Source organism: Rhinolophus sinicus, chromosome 17 (genome assembly GCF_057876585.1).
Source record: "Rhinolophus sinicus isolate RSI-liver-muscle chromosome 17, RSI-T2T, whole genome shotgun sequence".
In the NCBI taxonomy this organism is placed as follows: Eukaryota; Metazoa; Chordata; class Mammalia; order Chiroptera; family Rhinolophidae; genus Rhinolophus; species Rhinolophus sinicus.
This window is the reverse complement of record NC_142517.1, coordinates 172,794,863-172,814,982: the sequence shown is the minus strand read 5'-3', so window position 1 is coordinate 172,814,982 and position 20,120 is coordinate 172,794,863. Positions and strand designations below refer to the sequence as shown.

Below are 20,120 nucleotides of genomic sequence, written 5' to 3'. Positions count from 1 at the left end.
ATAATCATTGGTAATACATATACATCTAAAATTCCAACGTGCTAAACACATTATTTGAGTTACTTCACATGTATACCAGCTGAGTTACTTCTACTTGGAAGGAAACCAGAAACAAACAAAATAATTACCTCTTTTAATACTGCGTGAACATTGAAATCAAGCATTTCTATGTTCCCATCCTATGGCTATTGTTAGTAGGTAAAACTGAAAATGATTATTTAGCACTCTAGTTTTATATACTAATTATATGTATATATTATTTCATTGCCCTCATAAATTAAAACTGCAACATATTTGTTTTATATTAAAATATTTTAATGTAAGCTTTTATGACAATCTACTATCTAATTATAAAACATTAATTGTGTTTGGTTATTTACAATGCTAAAAAAAGCACATCAGGTTTCCTTAATATTTAAAATACAATTAGAAAAAAAAAATCTTTTCAAAAAGACTATTGAATAAAACATGATAAAAAGGAGACAGGCCCCATTACCTTATGACTCATAGATGGTTTACTCTGAAGAATAACCTGATTGATCATTGGCTGAAACAGCCATATAACCCAACACATTTCTCTCTCTCTCTCTCTCTCTCTCTCTCTCTCTCTCTCTCTCTCTCTCTCTCTCTCTCTCTCGACCTCCACCTCCACCTCCACCTCCACCTCCACCTCCCCCCCACCTCCCCCCCCACCCAGCCCCAACTATCTTCCTTTCTGTCACTCTGGCCATACAACTAATTCTAAGTTGCCTTGACCAAAGCTTTTATTTATAAAAACAAGTTATTACACAAAAAATAAGTATCACTCAGCTTTGCTAATGTTTATATGAAAATATTAAAACTTTGCATATTATATCAACTTGAATTTCAGTATCTATCATTTAAATTAAAACTGAGAATCCATAGTTGAAATATAATGGGCCAAAGTAACATTCTAGTTCTTGAGTGGAGTAATTCCATTAAATCTATGAGGTTAAACCCAAAAATATGTCCCAGATACCTTTTGCTTATTTCTCCTCTATACTTGCAAATAATAATGAAACTTTTAATTAGGTTGAAACAATGAGTTAGGGGAAGAGAAACAGGAAAGGAGGTAATTCTGATTCTTTCCACCCCACTCTCAATCCTCTATAGAAGTTACCTGTTTTTATATGCAAAGCAAGCTGTTTGAGTTCCTTTCATATTTCATATTATTTTATAAATAACTATTTAATCACAAATATTTTGAACAAACTTAGTTCACCATGAATTCTTATTTTTGTAAATGTGTTAGAACTTTTAACAGTTTTTGAGATATGCTAAAATAAGATGGCTGCATGGTTGTAATAATGTAAATAACATAATATTTAGAGAAAATAAATTTACTGACATTTTGTATAAGAATAATTTTAATGATAATACATTATGCTAGTGGGTCAAATCAAAATTCATAACATTTTTTTATAAATTGTGGTAATTGATACACATATTTTTTTTCCTTGCAGATTTTCCGAAGACTGTAAAGGAAAAGGCAACATTGCAAAAAGGTGAACATTCATTTTGTGCTCATTAGTACAATTTACCTATGGCACTTGCAAATTCAATTCTTAGCATTCTCTGATACAGAATTCATCATAAGTTTTTGTGATCTTGGAAATGTTTTTCTGTTTCAGAAGATATAATGAAAAATTAGAAATAGCATGCATAATATGTGGCAGGGAAGGCTTCAAACACTATACTCGTATTCAGTCACTCTAACGCAGCATGATATTTAGTATTAGATCAGTAACAATCCAGGGCCACACACATGCTATTTTAACATCTCCCAGATAGTGACTTAGATGTTGCTAGTCTTACTTTAGTTCTCTGATCTCTAATCCTTTGATAATCTCAGCATTGTGGGCCTTTAGCAAATTTCATCCAATACCACCCTGAATTGATATATGTCTTGAGTTGTCAACAAGCATAAGCAAAAGTAGTGAGGATATATAGCAATAAACGATTACTCTTCTCAATATGATTTAGTGTTTGTATACAGATTCACTATGAGTGTTACTTTATCTGAGGAATGTGGGGCATGAATTTTTTGAAAGAAAGTTTAGTTTAAGACAATTGCCAAATATGCAGCCTCAAACAAAAGTTAACAGTGAAAAATCATATGGCTTGTGGAAATTGGTATGTAGCTTAACGTATGTATTCTATGTTACTCAGTTTTAACTGAGCATCAATTTAGAACAAAGATTGTGTATACAGATTCAATATGAATGTAACTTTATTTATCTGAGGGATATGAGACATGAATTTCTTGATTTCTAATAATAAGTATTTTAAACTGTAGGCCTAAGCAGAAATATTTTACAAGTGTTCAACTTTGTTCTAAAATAAATTTATGTCCTAGAACAGGGTCTCATATAAATAATAACAACTTACAGATGTGGAAGTTCTTAATTATACTTTTCAGCATAATTTGCTACTGTTTTCTGTTGTTTATATGCAATATTTTTGCCTACTCCTTTTTGTTGAACATAGAATTCTTATACCATTTAAGATTATTTAAAATTTCATACTAAGACCAAAGCAAATCAAAATGATAGTAATTGAAGGTATTTTTTCTTTTTCATATAAAGAAATATTATACAAATTAAAGAATTATTTATTTTTCTTATCCCAGATATTAAGCTAAACTCCAAATTGTTACTACGGGAATAATAGTAACATTCATTTGAGACACAATAGGCAATAAATAGTAAAATAACTTCCAAATCGGTACTTAGAGAAGTTATAGAAATTTGACATTTTACACTATGTTAAAATACACTATATTAAAATAGTTTAATAACAATTTTTTTCATAGGAGATTGGTTTTTCTACAGATTGGCAACTGTTTCAGAAATCATTAACATTGTTACATGCTTGCTCTTTTTCTAGTAAAACACTCATGAGCATTGTTTCCTAAGACAGAAGAGCCAATTGCTTTCAGATGTAAAAGGATACGACAGTTCAGTCTCACCACTATGGTGCTACAGTTGCAGAGGAGAAAAATGGAAATTGAAGCTTTGCCTTAAAAAAACCCAAGCTCCATATGTCTTAAGATCATAATAATTTAAAAATAAGTTCAATTCTCTTATTTACAGAGTATGCATGCAGACGAAGCTTGTAATCTGGATCACAGTGGCACAACTTCTGTGACAGCTGTGTGTTTATCCTAGTTTGGAACACTAACAAAGAATGGGTATTAGATTTTTTTCGAAAGCCTCTCCAATTCCTGAACATGTATTTCCTTTCTGCCTTTGCACTGTTGGAGTCATTCCAATGACTGGAAGAAGAAAAATAAGAAACACAGTGGTAGAAGATATCATACCTAATACAGATATTAATTCTGGCTTAAGAATTCAGGAACTTCTAAAAATAGCAATGAAAAGCTTCCATAGCCCTCAAAGCTTCTTCTCTAGTTTTTTTCTTTTTCTGTTTATTGAATTCATTTTTATTGAAGCAACACTTTACACTTTTTCCCTCATGAGTCCCCATACCTAAAAGGTATGAAATACCTATAGATCTCTGCTAAATGTCGCTGCACATAAGGTTAATAAAAATGATTAAACCAAATTTTTGCCAAAATATGTTCTACTTCCAAACTGAGGGTAAAATAACCCAATATTTTCCATTATCACAAATCATGAATAGTTGATAGTTAACGTCCTACTAATTTACTCTGAGAAATTTAGAACTTGAAATTCCATAGCAACAGTGCGTGATAGTTGCATCTTCCTTATTCTAAATGTTATAATAGGTAATTTTAATATTGTACAGTTGTGGATAAAGTTATATTTTTACCTATTATTTTTAACATTTTATGTTTACTCCTTAAATAACTTTAGTATAACCAGCTATTTATATGTTTAATAAAAACAATGAAATCATTCACACAAAAAGAATATTGCTTTCTGACATTTTTATAATTGCTAGAAAAGCCAGATTTCTGCTTTTTGGAAGAAGATGCTGGAATCTGTCGAGGTTATATTACCAGGTATTTTTATAGCAATCAGTCAAGGCAGTGTGAACATTTCAAGTACGGCGGATGCCTTGGTAATCTAAACAACTTTGAATCATTGGAAGAGTGCCAGAACACCTGTGAGGATACATGTAAGTTTATTTCTCATCTCATTGTAGCTCATTTATAGACAATTGTTTTTTTCAAAGGGTACCTTATAGGATGTTCAGGTTTACCCAGATTTTGTTTTAACCATACAAATGAAGATATATTTATATTTATTAAATGTGATAGAAATTAATCACTGTTATTTTCTTTTTTAAAAAAAGCAGACATTTAAGAAATCTAACTATAGTGAAAATTATTTTCATAGAACTGACCTTGCATTTTTTTAGGTTCCATTATTTAATTTCCCTTCCTGAGAATACTGTAGTATAATTTAGGCACAAGACTAAGACTGCTGAAATTCTTAAGTTCGTAACAATTTGAAGGTAAATGGTTCTTTGGATCCCACTACCTAAAATCAGCCAGTTTTATCTGACCATAAAATTTATTAAAGGAGTAACTTAAACATTAACTGTTATACTTTCTTTGACTAAGAATCACAAAGTTACTCATGGAAATATACATATATATATATATATATATATATATATATATATATATATTCTTTTTTAAGATTCTCTGTTCACTAATATAACATGTTAGTATTCCTAGACATCTACTTTTCTTAACAAAACTGCTGTGCATTGCTTTTGTATATAATTATGAGCTTGTGACAATGTCTCATTTATTTTTTTTTAAATTGTCTGTATATTTTCTAGTGAATGGTTTCCAGGAGGTTGATCACAGAACCCAGCTTGATCCTGTGAATAATGACTCCTTGACTCCCCAGCCTACCAAGGTTCCCAGCTTTTTGGGTAAGAATCACATTTGTTAAAAATTGCTGCCAGAAAAATATTATCTTGGTAACAATAGAAGTAGACTGTATATTAGAACTATACTTTTAAAGAAATTATACTTTTTTGCAATTTAGTAATAGGTTTGTTGAAACACTGAGATTCAAAATGTGTAAGACATTTAATCCCATAAAAGTCATAATTTTCCTAATCTGTTTTAAAATATGCTTTGAAGTTGGCTTTTGAGTACATAGCACATGAAAACTTTCATATGATATTTAACTCCATGCCAAATTCAAGCTATAAAATAATGCTAGGAATCATCAGCCTCAGTGTCTGATGGTAAACCATTATCACCACAGCAATGTGTCAGAGGTGGGCTGAAATAGTCTAGAACTGAGCAGAGTATTGGGCAGGCCTCTGGTGACAGTCACAGGACAGGTTAGGCACCTGTTGACAACCCTCCCCACAGCTTATGTCACTCTGAAGGGAATTCCTTTTTAGACTTCTACAGAACTCTTTTCTGGACTCTACCCTGTCAACACATTATTCACATTTAAACAATCATATAAGAAATATGCCCACGAAATCACAGAGCTGGGAAAATAGTGAAAACATAACGAGAAACCACAAACATATGGGCAGTTAGAAACAGCCTAAAAAGCTGAAAGTTACCAGGATAAATGTAAGGTCCTACCTAAACTTTTAAAATCAGAAATTGGAGATTGTGCTTAGAAGGAGTCCATGTGAAAGCTTATACGTAAACTTGGCACCAGTTAAAAGCATTCTGTGGCTATTAAAATTGCAACCAGAGTAAAAAGAGACACAGTGTCTGGGCCATGTATCAGAATCAGGTGGGGCACAGAATCAGAACGTCTTTAAGCATCTCTCTTTACAACAAATAAGCAAGCAGGCAAACAAACCAAAAGTGAATAAAACTTCCGCCCACATGCAGAAGTACTGCTAATGCTGACTATGACTTGTCTGCAATGAGGGGTGCAGATGTCCAGACCTGATCATGTTGGTGGGGCTTGCTTCAGCCCTGTGTGCCATACCAATTGTTACAAAGACAACTGGAAACATGTTTATAGAAGGATTGGAAAGTGTAAGGAGACATTACTTCCAACAGGGAACACTAAATATGCTCTCAGTACTTGAAATACTATCATGTGAAAGGAGAATTAAGTCCTGTACACGTCTCATCTTCAGTCCACTGCATTTCAATCCCCCCACATACACATGCACATCTCCACCCTTCCATATCTCCCCCAACCCAGCCTAAGAATCAGGAGTAATGCATGAAATCTAAAGTATAAATTTCTGTCTGTAAAGTGTTGTTTTTTTTTAAATGTGACATCTTCAAAAATGAATGGGTGCCTCAGGGATTAAATTGTAGGTATTTTAGTAGAGTTCTAATAGCGCTTGAGATGTCATCAAGGGCATGCAAAATTTCAGTGGGAGTTAGACAATATGGTATATTCAAAATCCTTTGAGGTCATTAGATTCTATAATGAGGACAGTGAATTCAACGCCAGGTGAATTTGAGTCTAATTTTGAAACACTACTTTGTTTGTAATAATTACAAGTATCTTTGTAGTTCTGATTTTTTAATCTCTAAAATTAAGTAATTTCATTGCATTGCTTTTTGTGTCCTTCCAGCTCTGTGTCTGTCAATGACATTTTGTGCTATCCAGTTAAATATCACGTGATGAAAAGCATGCTAAATCTTGTTGGATGCGAAAGATTTGAAAGTTTAGAATGGCAAACCTATTAATGGGTTTAAAGTTACATGTGATACAATATATCTACAAATAAAAAAAATGTATGAAATCAGTTTTCAATATGTTTCAATGTTTTATTTGGGTTACTTTACTAATTAAAATGCAGGGGTTCCAGTGTTCATCATTAAAACATTTTAATGTATAGAGCAGGTTAGGGGATGGTTTTGCCTTGACGTTTTATGAAGTACTGTATAAAAATCATGATTTTTGGCAGGTAAACAACCAAAATAGGCGGAAATAAAGAAAATAAGTGTGAGAAACTAAATGAGTTTCAAATACCATGTGATAAAATAAATATCCTCTCTACATTTTTATATAGATGCACAGTAAAACATGTAATAATGTTTAAGAGTAAATAATTAACTAAGGAAGCAGTAAAAAATTCACAACATGAATTTAAAAGAAAACAACATTAATAGGATTTTTGTTTAAAATAATAGACATTTAAGGATGATTCCTAGTAATGCCATCTAAAATTAGGGCACATTGCCTTCTTTATTTGTCTAGAACTATTTTATTTTTTATTGCAAGTATTTGCTTCAAAATCTAAATTCCTCTTGCCAATTTGACCCCTTTTCTTCTTTTCTATAAGCATAGTATATTTTTTTTATTTTGTTTTGTAACCTTTCTAATTTAAATCAAGAAACAATGTTGCAATAACTTCAATGGGAAGTTTGGTTTGAAGAGTGGCTTAACGGGTAATGGCTCTGCCTCCACTCTTCCTAAAACCTGCATGATCCCTTGTCTGCCCAATCCAACATGAAAAGGTGGGAATGCAGCTGTCCCTCTCTGCTAAGACCTAGGTAATCCCTTCTCTACCATATCCAAGTGGCAGAGTGTAGGAAGAAAATTATAACCCCATCCTTTCTACACCTAGATTATTCCTTCCCGAATCCATCAAAGATCTTTGCTAAGGTCTATAAAGATACTTTTGATATTCCAGCTCCAAAATGCTTACACCTGTCACTGCTTACAATTATATTAATGTTCTATTAAAATTTAAAAATATACAGCTCTATGTTTATGTAAAACCTTGTTCCAAGTTTTAATTAAATATGTAAGTTCCTCTGTGTGTATTAGGTTTTTTTGAAATGATGGAAATACTTTAAGGTTTTGATTCTGTTTACAGGAATAATAACATGACCCACCATACACATAGAATAGCATTCATTTTAAATTCTTTCTATTAAATAATAATCCTTACATCAAGTATTTGAATATTCCAAAAAAGTAGCTAGATTGTATTAGTTATTAAGTGAAATATGTGTAAATATAATTTTAATGATTCTCTTCATGATGATACCAAGAAAGCATTTCAGAAGTTCTGTTCCATGATACTAGAAAACAGTCTGGCAATTCTTTTTTAATTGCTATTTATTCTTAACTATCATAATATTGCAAATGAGCTTGAGAATATATTTCTTCAGTGAGCCCTCTTGACTCAAGATAGTTGAATTCTTATTAAACACAACTGAAGTTAGTTTTTTTTTTGTTTGTTTGTTTTTTAATTTTCTCTTTTATTTCCCTATTTCAATATGAATAGGCTACTTAGGTGATCTCAAAGATTGAGGCTTACTCTTTCTTAAGGAATTTTTTAATAAAATGTTTTATAAGCATGTCCCTGTGTACAAGTGAAAGCAAATTATTAGAGTTGAGAATATTGGCATGCAGAAGTATCATGGGGATTAAAGCCAAAGAAATTTTATTTGTATAATTTTTCTTTATCTTTTTCAATATTTCCAGGTTTCCAAACTTTCAGAATTCTGTCATCATTTTTTCCAATTATTCTACAAGAGCACTTGGTAATCTCATTGATCACTTCTATTCTTCTAGTCAGTTATTAAAGTCTATTGCTTTCCCCAATGAAATGTTTATTCTATCTCTTCCAATTTTACCCTTACCTGTTTTGTTCAGACCATCAATTCTTTGTGTGTAGATTACCTCAACAATCATATAATACAAGCTGGGACATTAATGAAAATGAAAAGGGGATGCCAAAAAATAAATTAAGTTATTTATTTTAAATATGTATGGACAGAAAATTTGGTTTGTAAAATTTTGTAAAAACTTAGATATATAAATTCGTTTCTTTTAAAAAGTCTTTTAATTTTTTTAAAATCACATATACATTGGGACATGACACACTGAAAAATAAGCATGAACTAATATCGGCTCAGGAAAACCTGGTGGCATAAACAACAGATAGATAGGGATGGATAGATAATTAAGAGACCAGATTAATTCATTATATATATATCACCGTTAATCACTATCAGTGTCAACAATTCTGAAGAGCCCCACTTCATCAACAACCCACTTCCACAGTCTCAAAGAAGTATCCTGTTTTTCCTAACATGTTCTCAGACCAAAAAGCATAGAAACTTCCCTCATAATCTAAATATGCCTGCATGGTCAATCAGGTACTTCATATGCTCATTTTCTGACAAAATGCCTTTCCAAAAATAGATGATAACTTATGAAGAGGATCCATCAGATCTTCTACTTCCTGGCAAGAGAGCAGGTGAGCAACAAAAATATAGCACTTCACCTCTGCCAAGACTGCTGCCATCCAAATGCAGTCACCCTAGGTGACCACTGACTACTTCTGTTAATCCCTTTCTTCCTGGACCATGTCTGCGTTTACCAAGGATAAAATGTGTGCCCCAGTCATAGGATTCCTCCAGAGAAGAGGTTTTAAGACTCAAATAATATACATAAACCGTTAAAAAAGAAAAAGAAAATCATAGACTTCAATGTGTAAACCAAGTTATTTTGAATGACACTAATTCTGTATGAACATTTAAAATAGTAGGAATAATCTTATGCCTGTTACCATTACACAACTATAAATGAAAACTCATCCACAAATGAATACAATACAAACTACAAACTAATAAATTAATGATACATGTTGGATGGGAGAGATTTGGTACATGTGTTCACTAAAAGAAAAATCCCTATTATAATACCAATTTGATATTGGTTACTCTACAAGGCAGGTTAGGAATGAGGTAGAAATAAGTTAGAAAAAACTGTGCTACTCTTATGTTGTGTGTAATTCTATGACTGCCCTTTTCCTTCTTGAACACTGGACAATCTTTGAAGGAAAAAATTTGAGAAGCATTAATATAAAATGTGTTGATTAGGAAAATCCCAACTCTACCTTTTCTAGGGACACAACAGAAAGAGCTTTCTATTTTTCTGTCATATCTTACTGCCATTAAATGGATCTGAATGGCCAGAGCAACTATGATCACAGAGTGCATAAAAGCCATGAACTTTTTATCCTTTAATTCTAGAATCAGTCCAGATTGAACATGCCAACCCAATAATTTTTGCCTTCAAATGTTTAGCTCTCTGAATATGGTTTGGCTTCGTACTGTTACTCCTAAGACAAAAAGTTCTGTAGTAATCATTTTCCCATTCCCTGCCTTCTCTTCTCTTCTATGTGGAATGTTAGTTTCTGCCCATGTAAAACCACTTCTCCTTTGTTAATGAATAGAGATACATGCTTTTCCTGCAGTACAGATTTACTACATGTAAATAGTAAATGTACAGGTGATAGGATTGTTCTCCATTCCTAATCAGACAGATTCCAATCTCCAGACTTTTCTTTATGATGCCAGGACATTAGAAACACTCTAAAAATATTTTTATTATAACTATTATTTCTAATATATTTATGTAATATATTTTATTATATAATATGAGCATTATAATTGCATCCAACTTGAAAAAATAGAAAAGGAACAAGAAGAAAATCAGCCACGTTTCCATTATATAGAGACAACACTATCAAAGTCTAGCATATTCTTTCAATATTTCTTTGCTATTTTTGTTTTCCAACTCATCACAAAGTAAATAAAATTCAAGACTGGAAGTAGCTTCTGGAGAATCCCCAAAAGTACAGAATAAGCTCACCATAAAAGAATCTATTTTGTAGAATTGTAACCTAGCAAACTGTTAAACTTGCTACCTACTATAAAGTCTCTATAGTAATCATCCTTCCTTCTGATGGCATTCCCTGTCAGTGTTTGGCCCAAAGGATAGCATATATCATTTCTTTCTCATCTTTGTGTATCTTTGTATATGTGTGTATGTATGCATTTAAGCTTGGTGTGGTTATACAAAAAGATAAATTATCATATTTTATTTATCTAAGATTAATATTTTTCCACATTTTAACATTGCTTAAATCATGATGAAGCTTACAACTAATAATGTGTAGTAGTGCAATTTGTGTGTTTTTCTTTACAAGCAGTACATAAAATAACAGTGCATCTTAAAATCAGTGGCATCTTATATTCTCATTAATCATATTTTGTAGAACATTTGAAGAGCTACGAGCAATTACTAGTTTACATAGTACCCTTTTATTTTCTTGGATGTGAGAAGAGAAAAATAGAAATGAATCATAAATGGATACATTGCAGTAAGGTCCACATTTTGTTAAATAATGTTTAGGTACTTTTAAACACCACTGTAGAGATATAAATTTATATGAACTTTTAGTGGAAAATTCTGTCCGATCTACCAAATTGCAAACTGAATATAGCTTTATGCACAATTCTGATTTTAGAAATATCTCCTCTAGAAATATCTGAACCCATATACAATGATATTCATGAACCAATGTCTGGAATTGAAAAGAAAATGGACAGATATAATCTATGAGTATATATACGTGAGTAATGGATTGATTAAATATATTGTAGTCAAGTCATAAGATAAAATGTTGTGCTTACATTAAAAAAAATAAGGTATACATATGAACAAATGTGGAAACATATCCACAAAATAGTATCAAGTATAATAATAAGACAATGAACAGTATACAAGGTCTGACAATTAAGTTTGCGAACTTACTGCAACAATGTTGTTAACATTTTTAGATATCAGAGGGATTATTCATCATGAATTTGTACCAACTGGACAAAGAGTTAACCAAGTTTACTATTTGGAAGTGCTGAAAAGGCTGTGTGAAAAAGTTAGACCACCGGAACTTTTTGCCAACAATTCATGGCTCTTGCCTCATGACAATGCACCAGATCACACGGCACTGACCGTGAGGGAGTTTTTAGCCAGTAAACAAATAACTGTATTGGAACACCCTCCCTACTCACCTGATCTAGCCCCCAATGACTTCTTTCTTTACCCTAAGATAAAGGAAATATTGAAAGGAAGACATTTTGATGACATTCAGGACATCAAGGGTCATATGACAACAACTCTGATGGCCATTCCAGGAAACGAGTTCCAAAATTGCTTTGAAGGGTGGACTAGGCTCTGGAATTGGTGCAAAGCTTCCCAAGGGGAGTACTTCGAAGGTGACCATAGTGATATTCAGCAATGAGGTATGCAATACTTTTTCTAGGATGAGTTCGCAAACTTAATTGTCAGAGACAAAGCATAGGTATACATGCAGGGAGATAGGCACGAAACCATTCACAGTAGTTAAAGGGTAGGGGTCAAATTATGGAGCACTTTTGTATTTGTTTTACTTTTGTTATTTGAACAATTTACAATGATAATCTGTAATTAGAAAATACAAATCTTTATATATTTTTTACTAAAAAATTATGGGAAAAAAGAGAGAATTTGGTATTCAAAGGAAGGATTTATTAGTCAATTCCCTGAAATAGTCTTGGAGACAAAAAATAATTTACTTAACAAGTCATTAGTTAATTCATAAAGCTTAATTTGATTGGTAAAATAAAAACCTAAATAGACATGTAAAATGGGAACACCACATAGGAAGGCACCACAGTAAGGATTCAAAGTGTGTATAAGTGTGTATAAGATTCAATGTGTATTGTATATGTTTTAAAGAAAATTTACATAAACTGCTTTACACATAAAACTGACTTTGAAGCTCCACCTTACAATTTAGCAGCCATACTAGATGATGTCAGTTCCTAGCAGAAAATAAATGGATCCTGAATTCTGAAACCTATCACAGACCCTCTAAACCAGGGGTGTCCAAACTGCGGCCCGTGGGCCAACTGCGGCCCACAATCCATTTTTAATTGGCCTGCAGCAAATTCCAAAAATATATTTAGTTTACTTAAATAAACCAAGTGAGGCAATACGTACTTCACCTCAAGTGAGTGGCCTGGCTGTTTGTGTATTTTACCGCATATGGCCCTTGGTAAAAAACGTTGAAAAAAGTTTTGACACCCCTGATCTAACCAGAAGCTTATTATTAATGGCAAGATCGAGACAGAATGCTTTTGGTTATTAACGTCCCTTTGGAAAGTTAACAGAAGTCAGGTTAGTGTCTTTTATTCTATCTAAAATTTCTGCAAATAATTATAATCTAGACCCCCAAAAATCACATTGTGCAACTACTTTGAAACCTTTATATTTTCTTTCATTGTAAATATCCAAGTCTGGATTTTGAATAGGTGAGTTGCCTGTGTTTACCTAGAATAAATATGGTAATTGAAAACAGTCAAGCTTATCTCTTCATGGGGTGCAAATTTTTTTTATTTCCTCACCTTTGGAGATTGAACCAGACTCAAAATTGAATCAAGGACTCAAACAATTTTAGAATTGAAATGTCATAAGAAACCATCTGCTTCATTATTCTAATTCTGCTGTTGTATTGGGTTACGCTAGTGTAACCCAATAATAGTCTTCCTGCTTAGAGTTAAAATGATTTGAGAAGAAATGAATTAATTATATATCAGGTATAATTCATGTTTCAAAGAGCAATGGCCTTAAAAAGACTCTCCAACTGATAACTTGTTGCTTTATTAAAAATTTTTAAATGTTAATTATATGTAATACAACGGCCTTAATTCATTTCAAAGTTTAACCCACTACCAAAATATTCTTATTTCTAGTGTTAGGAACCTCAGTATTGATCTAGGTCAATGGTGAGTTGTGTTTGATGATCTGTGCAGGTAGTGATTAAAATCAAAGCAGACAAAGTCAGATAGACAACTGTCATCAAGTCAGTTGTGAATAGACACTCTGAGTGGAGCAGGTATGTGGTAAGAGGGACAACACGTGTCTTCACACTGGATTCCACACTTTTAGAACCAGCATGCCAGACACCCTCTGATTCAGAAGTCACAAAATGACTTTTAGTTAAAAGCAATCTAATGCGTTAGACAATTTAGTTGGTCATGAAATTCTCTCTGATGGCATTTGTGCTGGTCAATTGTCTGTTTGCTCTCAAATCAATCCGTTGCCTTCTTCTTTCCCTGTCCCACATTATAGAAAATGCATTCCCTTGGCTTCTGAGCAGATCTGTCCAGTGGCAGACATTGTTGGAATGGGTAAAGGAAGACAGAATCTAGGGTATGTCTCCCTACCAAACCTGTGGTGTATCTGCCACGGTTTCGGATCCCACTGAAGAGGCTCATTTTGATTCTAGCTTTTACCTGGTGTTCCAGGCTCCTGGCCTGTATAACAGAGGCTCCTCCCTTGTTACTTCCATTCAAGGAACTGTAGCTGCAGATGTACCAGGTTAGCTTGCCCTCACTTTGAAATGGCTTTGATTTTGTAATGGGGCCAGGTTTACTGTAGGTTTCATGTTACCGGAAAAGAAGAATGAGTTTCCTTCCTGTCATAAGAAAACTCCCTCTGTCCAGGAATAAGGAACTTTAGGAAGGTCATTACTTTTACGACATACCGTGTTTCCCCCAAAGTAAGACCAGGTCTTATATTAAGGTTTGCTTCAAAAGATGCATTAGGGCTTATGTTCAGGGGATGTCATCCTGAAAAATCATGCCAGGGTTTATTTTCCGGTCAGGTCTTATTTTCAGGGAAACACGGTAAAAACTAACATTTGTAAAGAAGTGTACAACTTATAAGGATATCCACCTATATTATCTGCAACTTACTGTAGGCTAATATATCTTGTGTACAAAATGCTAAAGTGAAATAGATATATAAATCACATCATCACATCATACACATCTGCCATGAAACATCTGTGGGTACTTGCTGAGAATAAAGAAAAAGGAATAGCAATTTCCTCTGTTTTCTATTTCTGATATCAGGCTAATTGCTTATAGGGTATTTCTTTTTTTTGGAACATAGTTGATGACCTTGGAAGCTCATGGAAATAAAAGCGGTGACAACTGATAACCATCTTACATTCTAGGCTGTAGGTTGATGAGAATCCATGGCACACACATTGGAAAAGTTTGCATAATAATAGGGCTCAGTTGCAGTATATCTCTCCTAGACAGTTAGAAAATTCCTCATACATCAATCACTGTTGGTAACAGGAGATTTTGATGTTTTGTAGAAAGTTAAGCATATGTTCTCACTAAATACATCTTAGTTTTGATTTACAATAGCAATAATCATGTATTATAACACCCAAGTAGGATGAAGTAAAACATAAATTAGACTACATGATCTTGGATAATGTTTTAGTTTTACAGATACTGAGTTTCTTAAAAATCACAGCATTTATAGACCTGGTGAAAGACCTAAATAAAACTTAATATTCTTTATGTGATTACACTTCTTGAATTTTGACACAGAATATCACCTTTCTAAAATGTCTTCTCATATATTCTTCCCATAGTATTCCCACTCCTCTTAAAATTTCCAGAATTTCTCTATTACATGAGTCATTGTGTCAAGATGCTGTCATCTGTATTTAAATATCTATAACACAGGAGGGAATAAAAAATGTACATGTCAATTTAATAAGGTTTTTTTTTCTTTTTTTTCCTCCAATTGTTTCATTTTACTTATTTTTTTTCTTTTACAGTCTATTCATGTGGGGTTCACTTGCCATAAGATCACTTCTTGCTTTCTGCACAACCTATTTGCTTTTTTTGGCTATAGGATTCTTCAAAATTCTATTTTCTGTCATTGCTGGACTTTTAGCAAATCCTCTTTGCCTGCCTTTGCTGTCCCACATTTCACCTTGTGGCAAAGCCACTAATGTTTTCTTACATGGATTCCCCACCACCTACCAATGTACCTGCAATATTCGTTTATTATCAAGCAGTTTAGCTCTGCACCTAAAGAATACCTACCAGCTTCCCCTCCCTGGCAGGAATTCCCAAAGCAGCTAAATACTACCACTGGGCTAAATCTATTTTGCTGCTTTGCCTTAAGGAAATAAATGTTTCTTTTATTATCCTTGTTTCATTTTTATCTTCTGTTTTTTAAGTGCTTCACCCCTTTGAGAGACCAGCCTGTCTGGTTTAAACATGTTTTATTTTCTGGCTTTAGTAATATTCCTTGTTTTGCAAAAACATCTAACTCATCTAGAACTCATGCTTCAATTTATGAGAAAACTTTATGACTAAGTCAAACCATCTCTTCTGGGCTCCTTCTCTGAAGCTTAAAGTTAGAATTTTCTATACATGAATTCCTACACTTTAAATTGTGATTATGTTACATCATTCAGAATTCTTTTAGTCAAGAGAAGAAACTCTTCCTGAGCTTAAGTGCTTGTGTCAGACAATAAGGATTTTGCTCATCAGAACTTTTTAAAAAGTTGAACATTCATGAACAAATGATACATAAACGTTAATAGTTTTTTAAAATATATATTGTTAACAGTTTTGCAGAAGTTAAATTGTTGAATAGTTGTTTTTATTATGTACAACTAGTTTTTTCATATAAAGAGTAATCATAGCACTTTCTTTTAGCAAATGTATCTGCTCTTTTATTTATTGGTGAAAAGTCTCAGTATACACGGACGCTTGGAGATTGGTTAAGCATTTTCATGGAATTGTAATACATGAATTTTACAATGTATTACTTTTACTCATTCAGATTACTGTTTTAAGAAGACATGCCATAAATGTAATCTATAAACAATAACATGAAAATCTCAGATTAACTAGCATATCTGATTTACCCTATTTTCTTCATATTCTTAGAATTTTATGGCCCCTCCTGGTGTCTGACCCCAGCAGACAGAGGATTGTGTCATGCCAATGAGACCAGATTCTACTACAATGGAATTATTGGGAAATGCCGCCCATTTAAGTACAGTGGATGTGGAGGGAACGAGAACAATTTCACTTCTAAAAAGGCATGTCTTAGGGCTTGTCAAAAAGGTATAGAAGACATTCTTCACATTAATTCACTAGTACTTAAAAAAGCAATTGTACTGAAATTGTGAATGAATTTTAATCTATGAAAAATATCATTAAATTAGTTCTATTTGTTATAAGAAACACTGTTATGATTTAGCTAATAAATGTCCCCTTACCAACTTTAATATGTTTAGATAATATTGCTGGATATATTAGCTGTAATTCCTCATAATTTGTCTTCATAGAAAAATAATTAATTTGAAACAAATTTTATTTGTTTGATATTTACATACTAAACTTTAGTTTTAAATGATTACACCAAAATATATTTAAGCTTTTTTATAATGCACAAAATTGTGTATTAGTTTTCTTCTGCCTATAAAAGTGATATGTTTATAGAATAGTGTTAATATGTAAATAATAATTTATAATTCCACCAATCATATACAGCCATGTGTTCACATTTTCAATAAACTGACCATGAATTTCTAACTGAAAATAAGTAAAAATCAATAACATGTTTATCCATTTTAGCTAACTCATGTATGTAAAATGACTTCTGTAGAAATAGATTATTCTATACAAAGACATAGACAAATTAAAGGCTTTTAAACTCATAACATTTTTTTTTGGTTTTATATATTAAAAGATAATTTGAGGAAATTTTAGATAAATTAACACAATAAAACTTTTTATCATGCATAAATTTGTTTATCTTCCTTTTGTAGGTTTCATCCAAAGAATATCAAAAGGAGGGTTAATTAAAACCAAAAGAAAAAGAAAGAAGCAGCCAGTGAAAATAGTATATGAGAAAAATTTTTGTTAGAAAGATAAATTTGTTATATGATTACATTAATTCTACTAAATATTTTAGATGAAGCTTTTCATTATGATTCCTATTTCTTCTTTCCTAAAATTCTTTTAACTAATATTTTTTATGAATTTTCTATGCATATATTACCTGCTATTAATACATTTGTATCCGTGTTTCTTTCCTGATCTAGTCAAATTGCATATTCTAGGGCTATAATTTATTAACTGACTACTATGACTTTACTTATTCTCTTGATCCTTTTCTGACTATTTACCATTTGACTAATTATTATCAGGCTGATGGCCACATCAAATCAGTCTGTTTTTCCATTTGGGGATCATCTATTTCATAACACATTGTCACTTATTTGTTTTGATCACCTAGATGATGATCTTTTTTAAAGCTCATGCCAAGATTAAAAAATACAGTTATCAATAAAAAAAGCACTTTTTTTCACATCTAAAATGGAGACAAGCACCTTCTTTTCATAAAGATCCCTCAATTGTGCATCTGGAAAGCGCTGTAGAATCGTATCATGTGCTCCCCTCCCTAGGTATACTTGATTTCCTTTGCACTACTAACCTACACCTCCATGGATCTTGAGCCAAATGGTATTTGAACACAGATGAGTCAATTCTGTGCCATGTGCCTGCCTGATTTTGTTTGATTTCAGTTTTTTTTGTTCGTTTGTTTGCAAATGGTTCATTATATCAATTACTATGGTTGAATAATGGTGTGCTAAATACAGATCATGATAACGGACTTGGTGGGAAAGGGAAGTTTTTAATAGCGATCTAAAGGAAATTCTGTTTATGTACTTCCTCATTTCATTGTTTGACAACATTTTCTCTTACTAAAAATAGCAAGAATATTTAAACCTCCTGAGACCTATTCCTTTATCATTAGGCTTTATACACAATGCAAGCAGTAATTCATGCTTTAAAAAAAGGCATGTTATCTCTGTAGAAAAGGAAAATAAAATTATCAGAAAGAAAGAATATTCTAGAAAATCCATGCACTATTCATTCTCAGGGTTTTAACAACATTTCTTTGGAGTTAATTCACTGTATCCAGCTAGATCTGTACCTTTCTTTCTCTGCTGAGCCATGTGCAGTCTGGCATCACAACAGCCTTCTAGATGTTTCAGTGTCTATAATGCTCATCTCAAATTTCACATTTAAATTTGAACTTGTCATCTAGAAACAACTAACCACTTCAGTTAGCTTAGCTTAATAACTACTACTTTCTAGCAACAGTGTTATAATTCTACCTGTTCCTCAGGCTTGAAAGTTTGAACCCAATTTTGATTTCTTATTTTCCCTCATATACTGTATCTAACCAGTCTCCAAACATAAAGTTCATCCAACTCCCAGGCTTTTTACCTCTACTGCATTCTTCACTTCAGTATTGATAATTCCTAAGAATTAATTTAGTGTATTTCTCCACCCCTCAAAATCCTTTAAGGACTCATTTTTTTATACTTAACCCCACCTACTTCCCACAATTTAATTTTTATATATATATATACTTACCTACACTACTCTCTTTCATGACTTCTTCAATTTAGCTAAAGGGCATTCACAATTCACTGAATGCATCTTTAATTACTCAGCTTATTCATGCTGTTTTCCTTTTTAAAAAGCTGATCCCCTCCAAACCATTCAGTCATCTGAAGTCAGGCTCCAGATGACGCGAGCAATAAAATCACTATGTTGTAAGACAGAATATGAAAAGTCCTGTCATACAATTATACATCATTTTCATCAATTTGTTCCCTTAAGAAAAATTTTATATCTTGATTTAAAATATTCAGTCATATATAACTGGCTTAAACTGGGTCTATGCTGTGGAATTTGAGACTTTTGAAAATCAAAATCCCTTGTGAACTACGTTCTGTTGTTATTTATACTTGGATAGATTTACATAAAGGGTCAAGTCTCCTTAGACCAAGTAGCAAGTTGCTACCAAGAACATATAAACAGCACATTGGTGAGTTGACTGTTTTCTCAAACAATCATTCAAGGGTTCATTACTTAAATTAAGATACACACTGAGAGGGTTTACAATGTTTAATGCATGTGAATATTATGTTTACTGTGTTTTTAAATAAGAAGCCTTCTGGTGGTATTGTCTTGTTTGTTTTACATAATCAAATGCATCTAATTGTAATTGTTTTACATTATACAGCATGTACATGTATTTACCTACTTTGTTTATCCTCTGTTGAAAATTAAAGGTCATGCTGAAAACTACTCGAATGATTTTATTTTTTACTTTCTAAGAAATAAAATATATAATCTTGAATAATAAAGTATGATTGTTGTGAGACAGGTTAGTTAGCATGTCGTTAGGTAGATAGGAAGGTCCCTGGTGGAATAAATAAAAAAAGCAGCCATAACCTGAAACTCCAGGTTCTGGAATGTCTCCTTCACTCCAGGACAACGATATGAAAATACGCCTTAAGATTAATAAATTATCGCAAATCCCTTTTGGGCAGACAAAGGAGCAGATATGATAGATAGGAATGGGTTATTTCATTAATCCCTTCGGGATGGGCAAACAGGAGAAACCTGATAAATGAATTCAATTAGAAGGCTCCAGCCCCTTCCCCAAACAGGCAAGGAAAGATATAAAAGT

General features: G+C 32.5%; 1 protein-coding gene across 3 annotated transcripts in view; it reads left to right on the top strand.

Moving 5' to 3' along the window:
* The window catches only part of TFPI (tissue factor pathway inhibitor), a 65,096-nt gene extending 45,361 nt beyond the window's left edge, over positions 1-19,735 (top strand). For 2 of the 3 annotated variants that reach the window (XM_088793926.1, XM_019740703.3), the window contains 5 exons: positions 1,485-1,526; positions 3,946-4,122; positions 4,795-4,890; positions 16,511-16,690; positions 17,398-19,735. In XM_088793926.1, the coding sequence (XP_088650052.1) occupies positions 1,485-1,526; positions 3,946-4,122; positions 4,795-4,890; positions 16,511-16,690; positions 17,398-17,495 (593 nt within the window). In that variant the 3' untranslated portion in view covers positions 17,496-19,735. Of the gene's footprint in view, positions 1-1,484; positions 1,527-3,945; positions 4,123-4,794; positions 4,891-6,528; positions 7,172-16,510; positions 16,691-17,397 lie in introns of those variants that run through there. The other variant, XM_088793927.1, reaches the window with a different exon arrangement.
* The last annotated feature ends 385 nt before the right edge of the window (positions 19,736-20,120 follow it).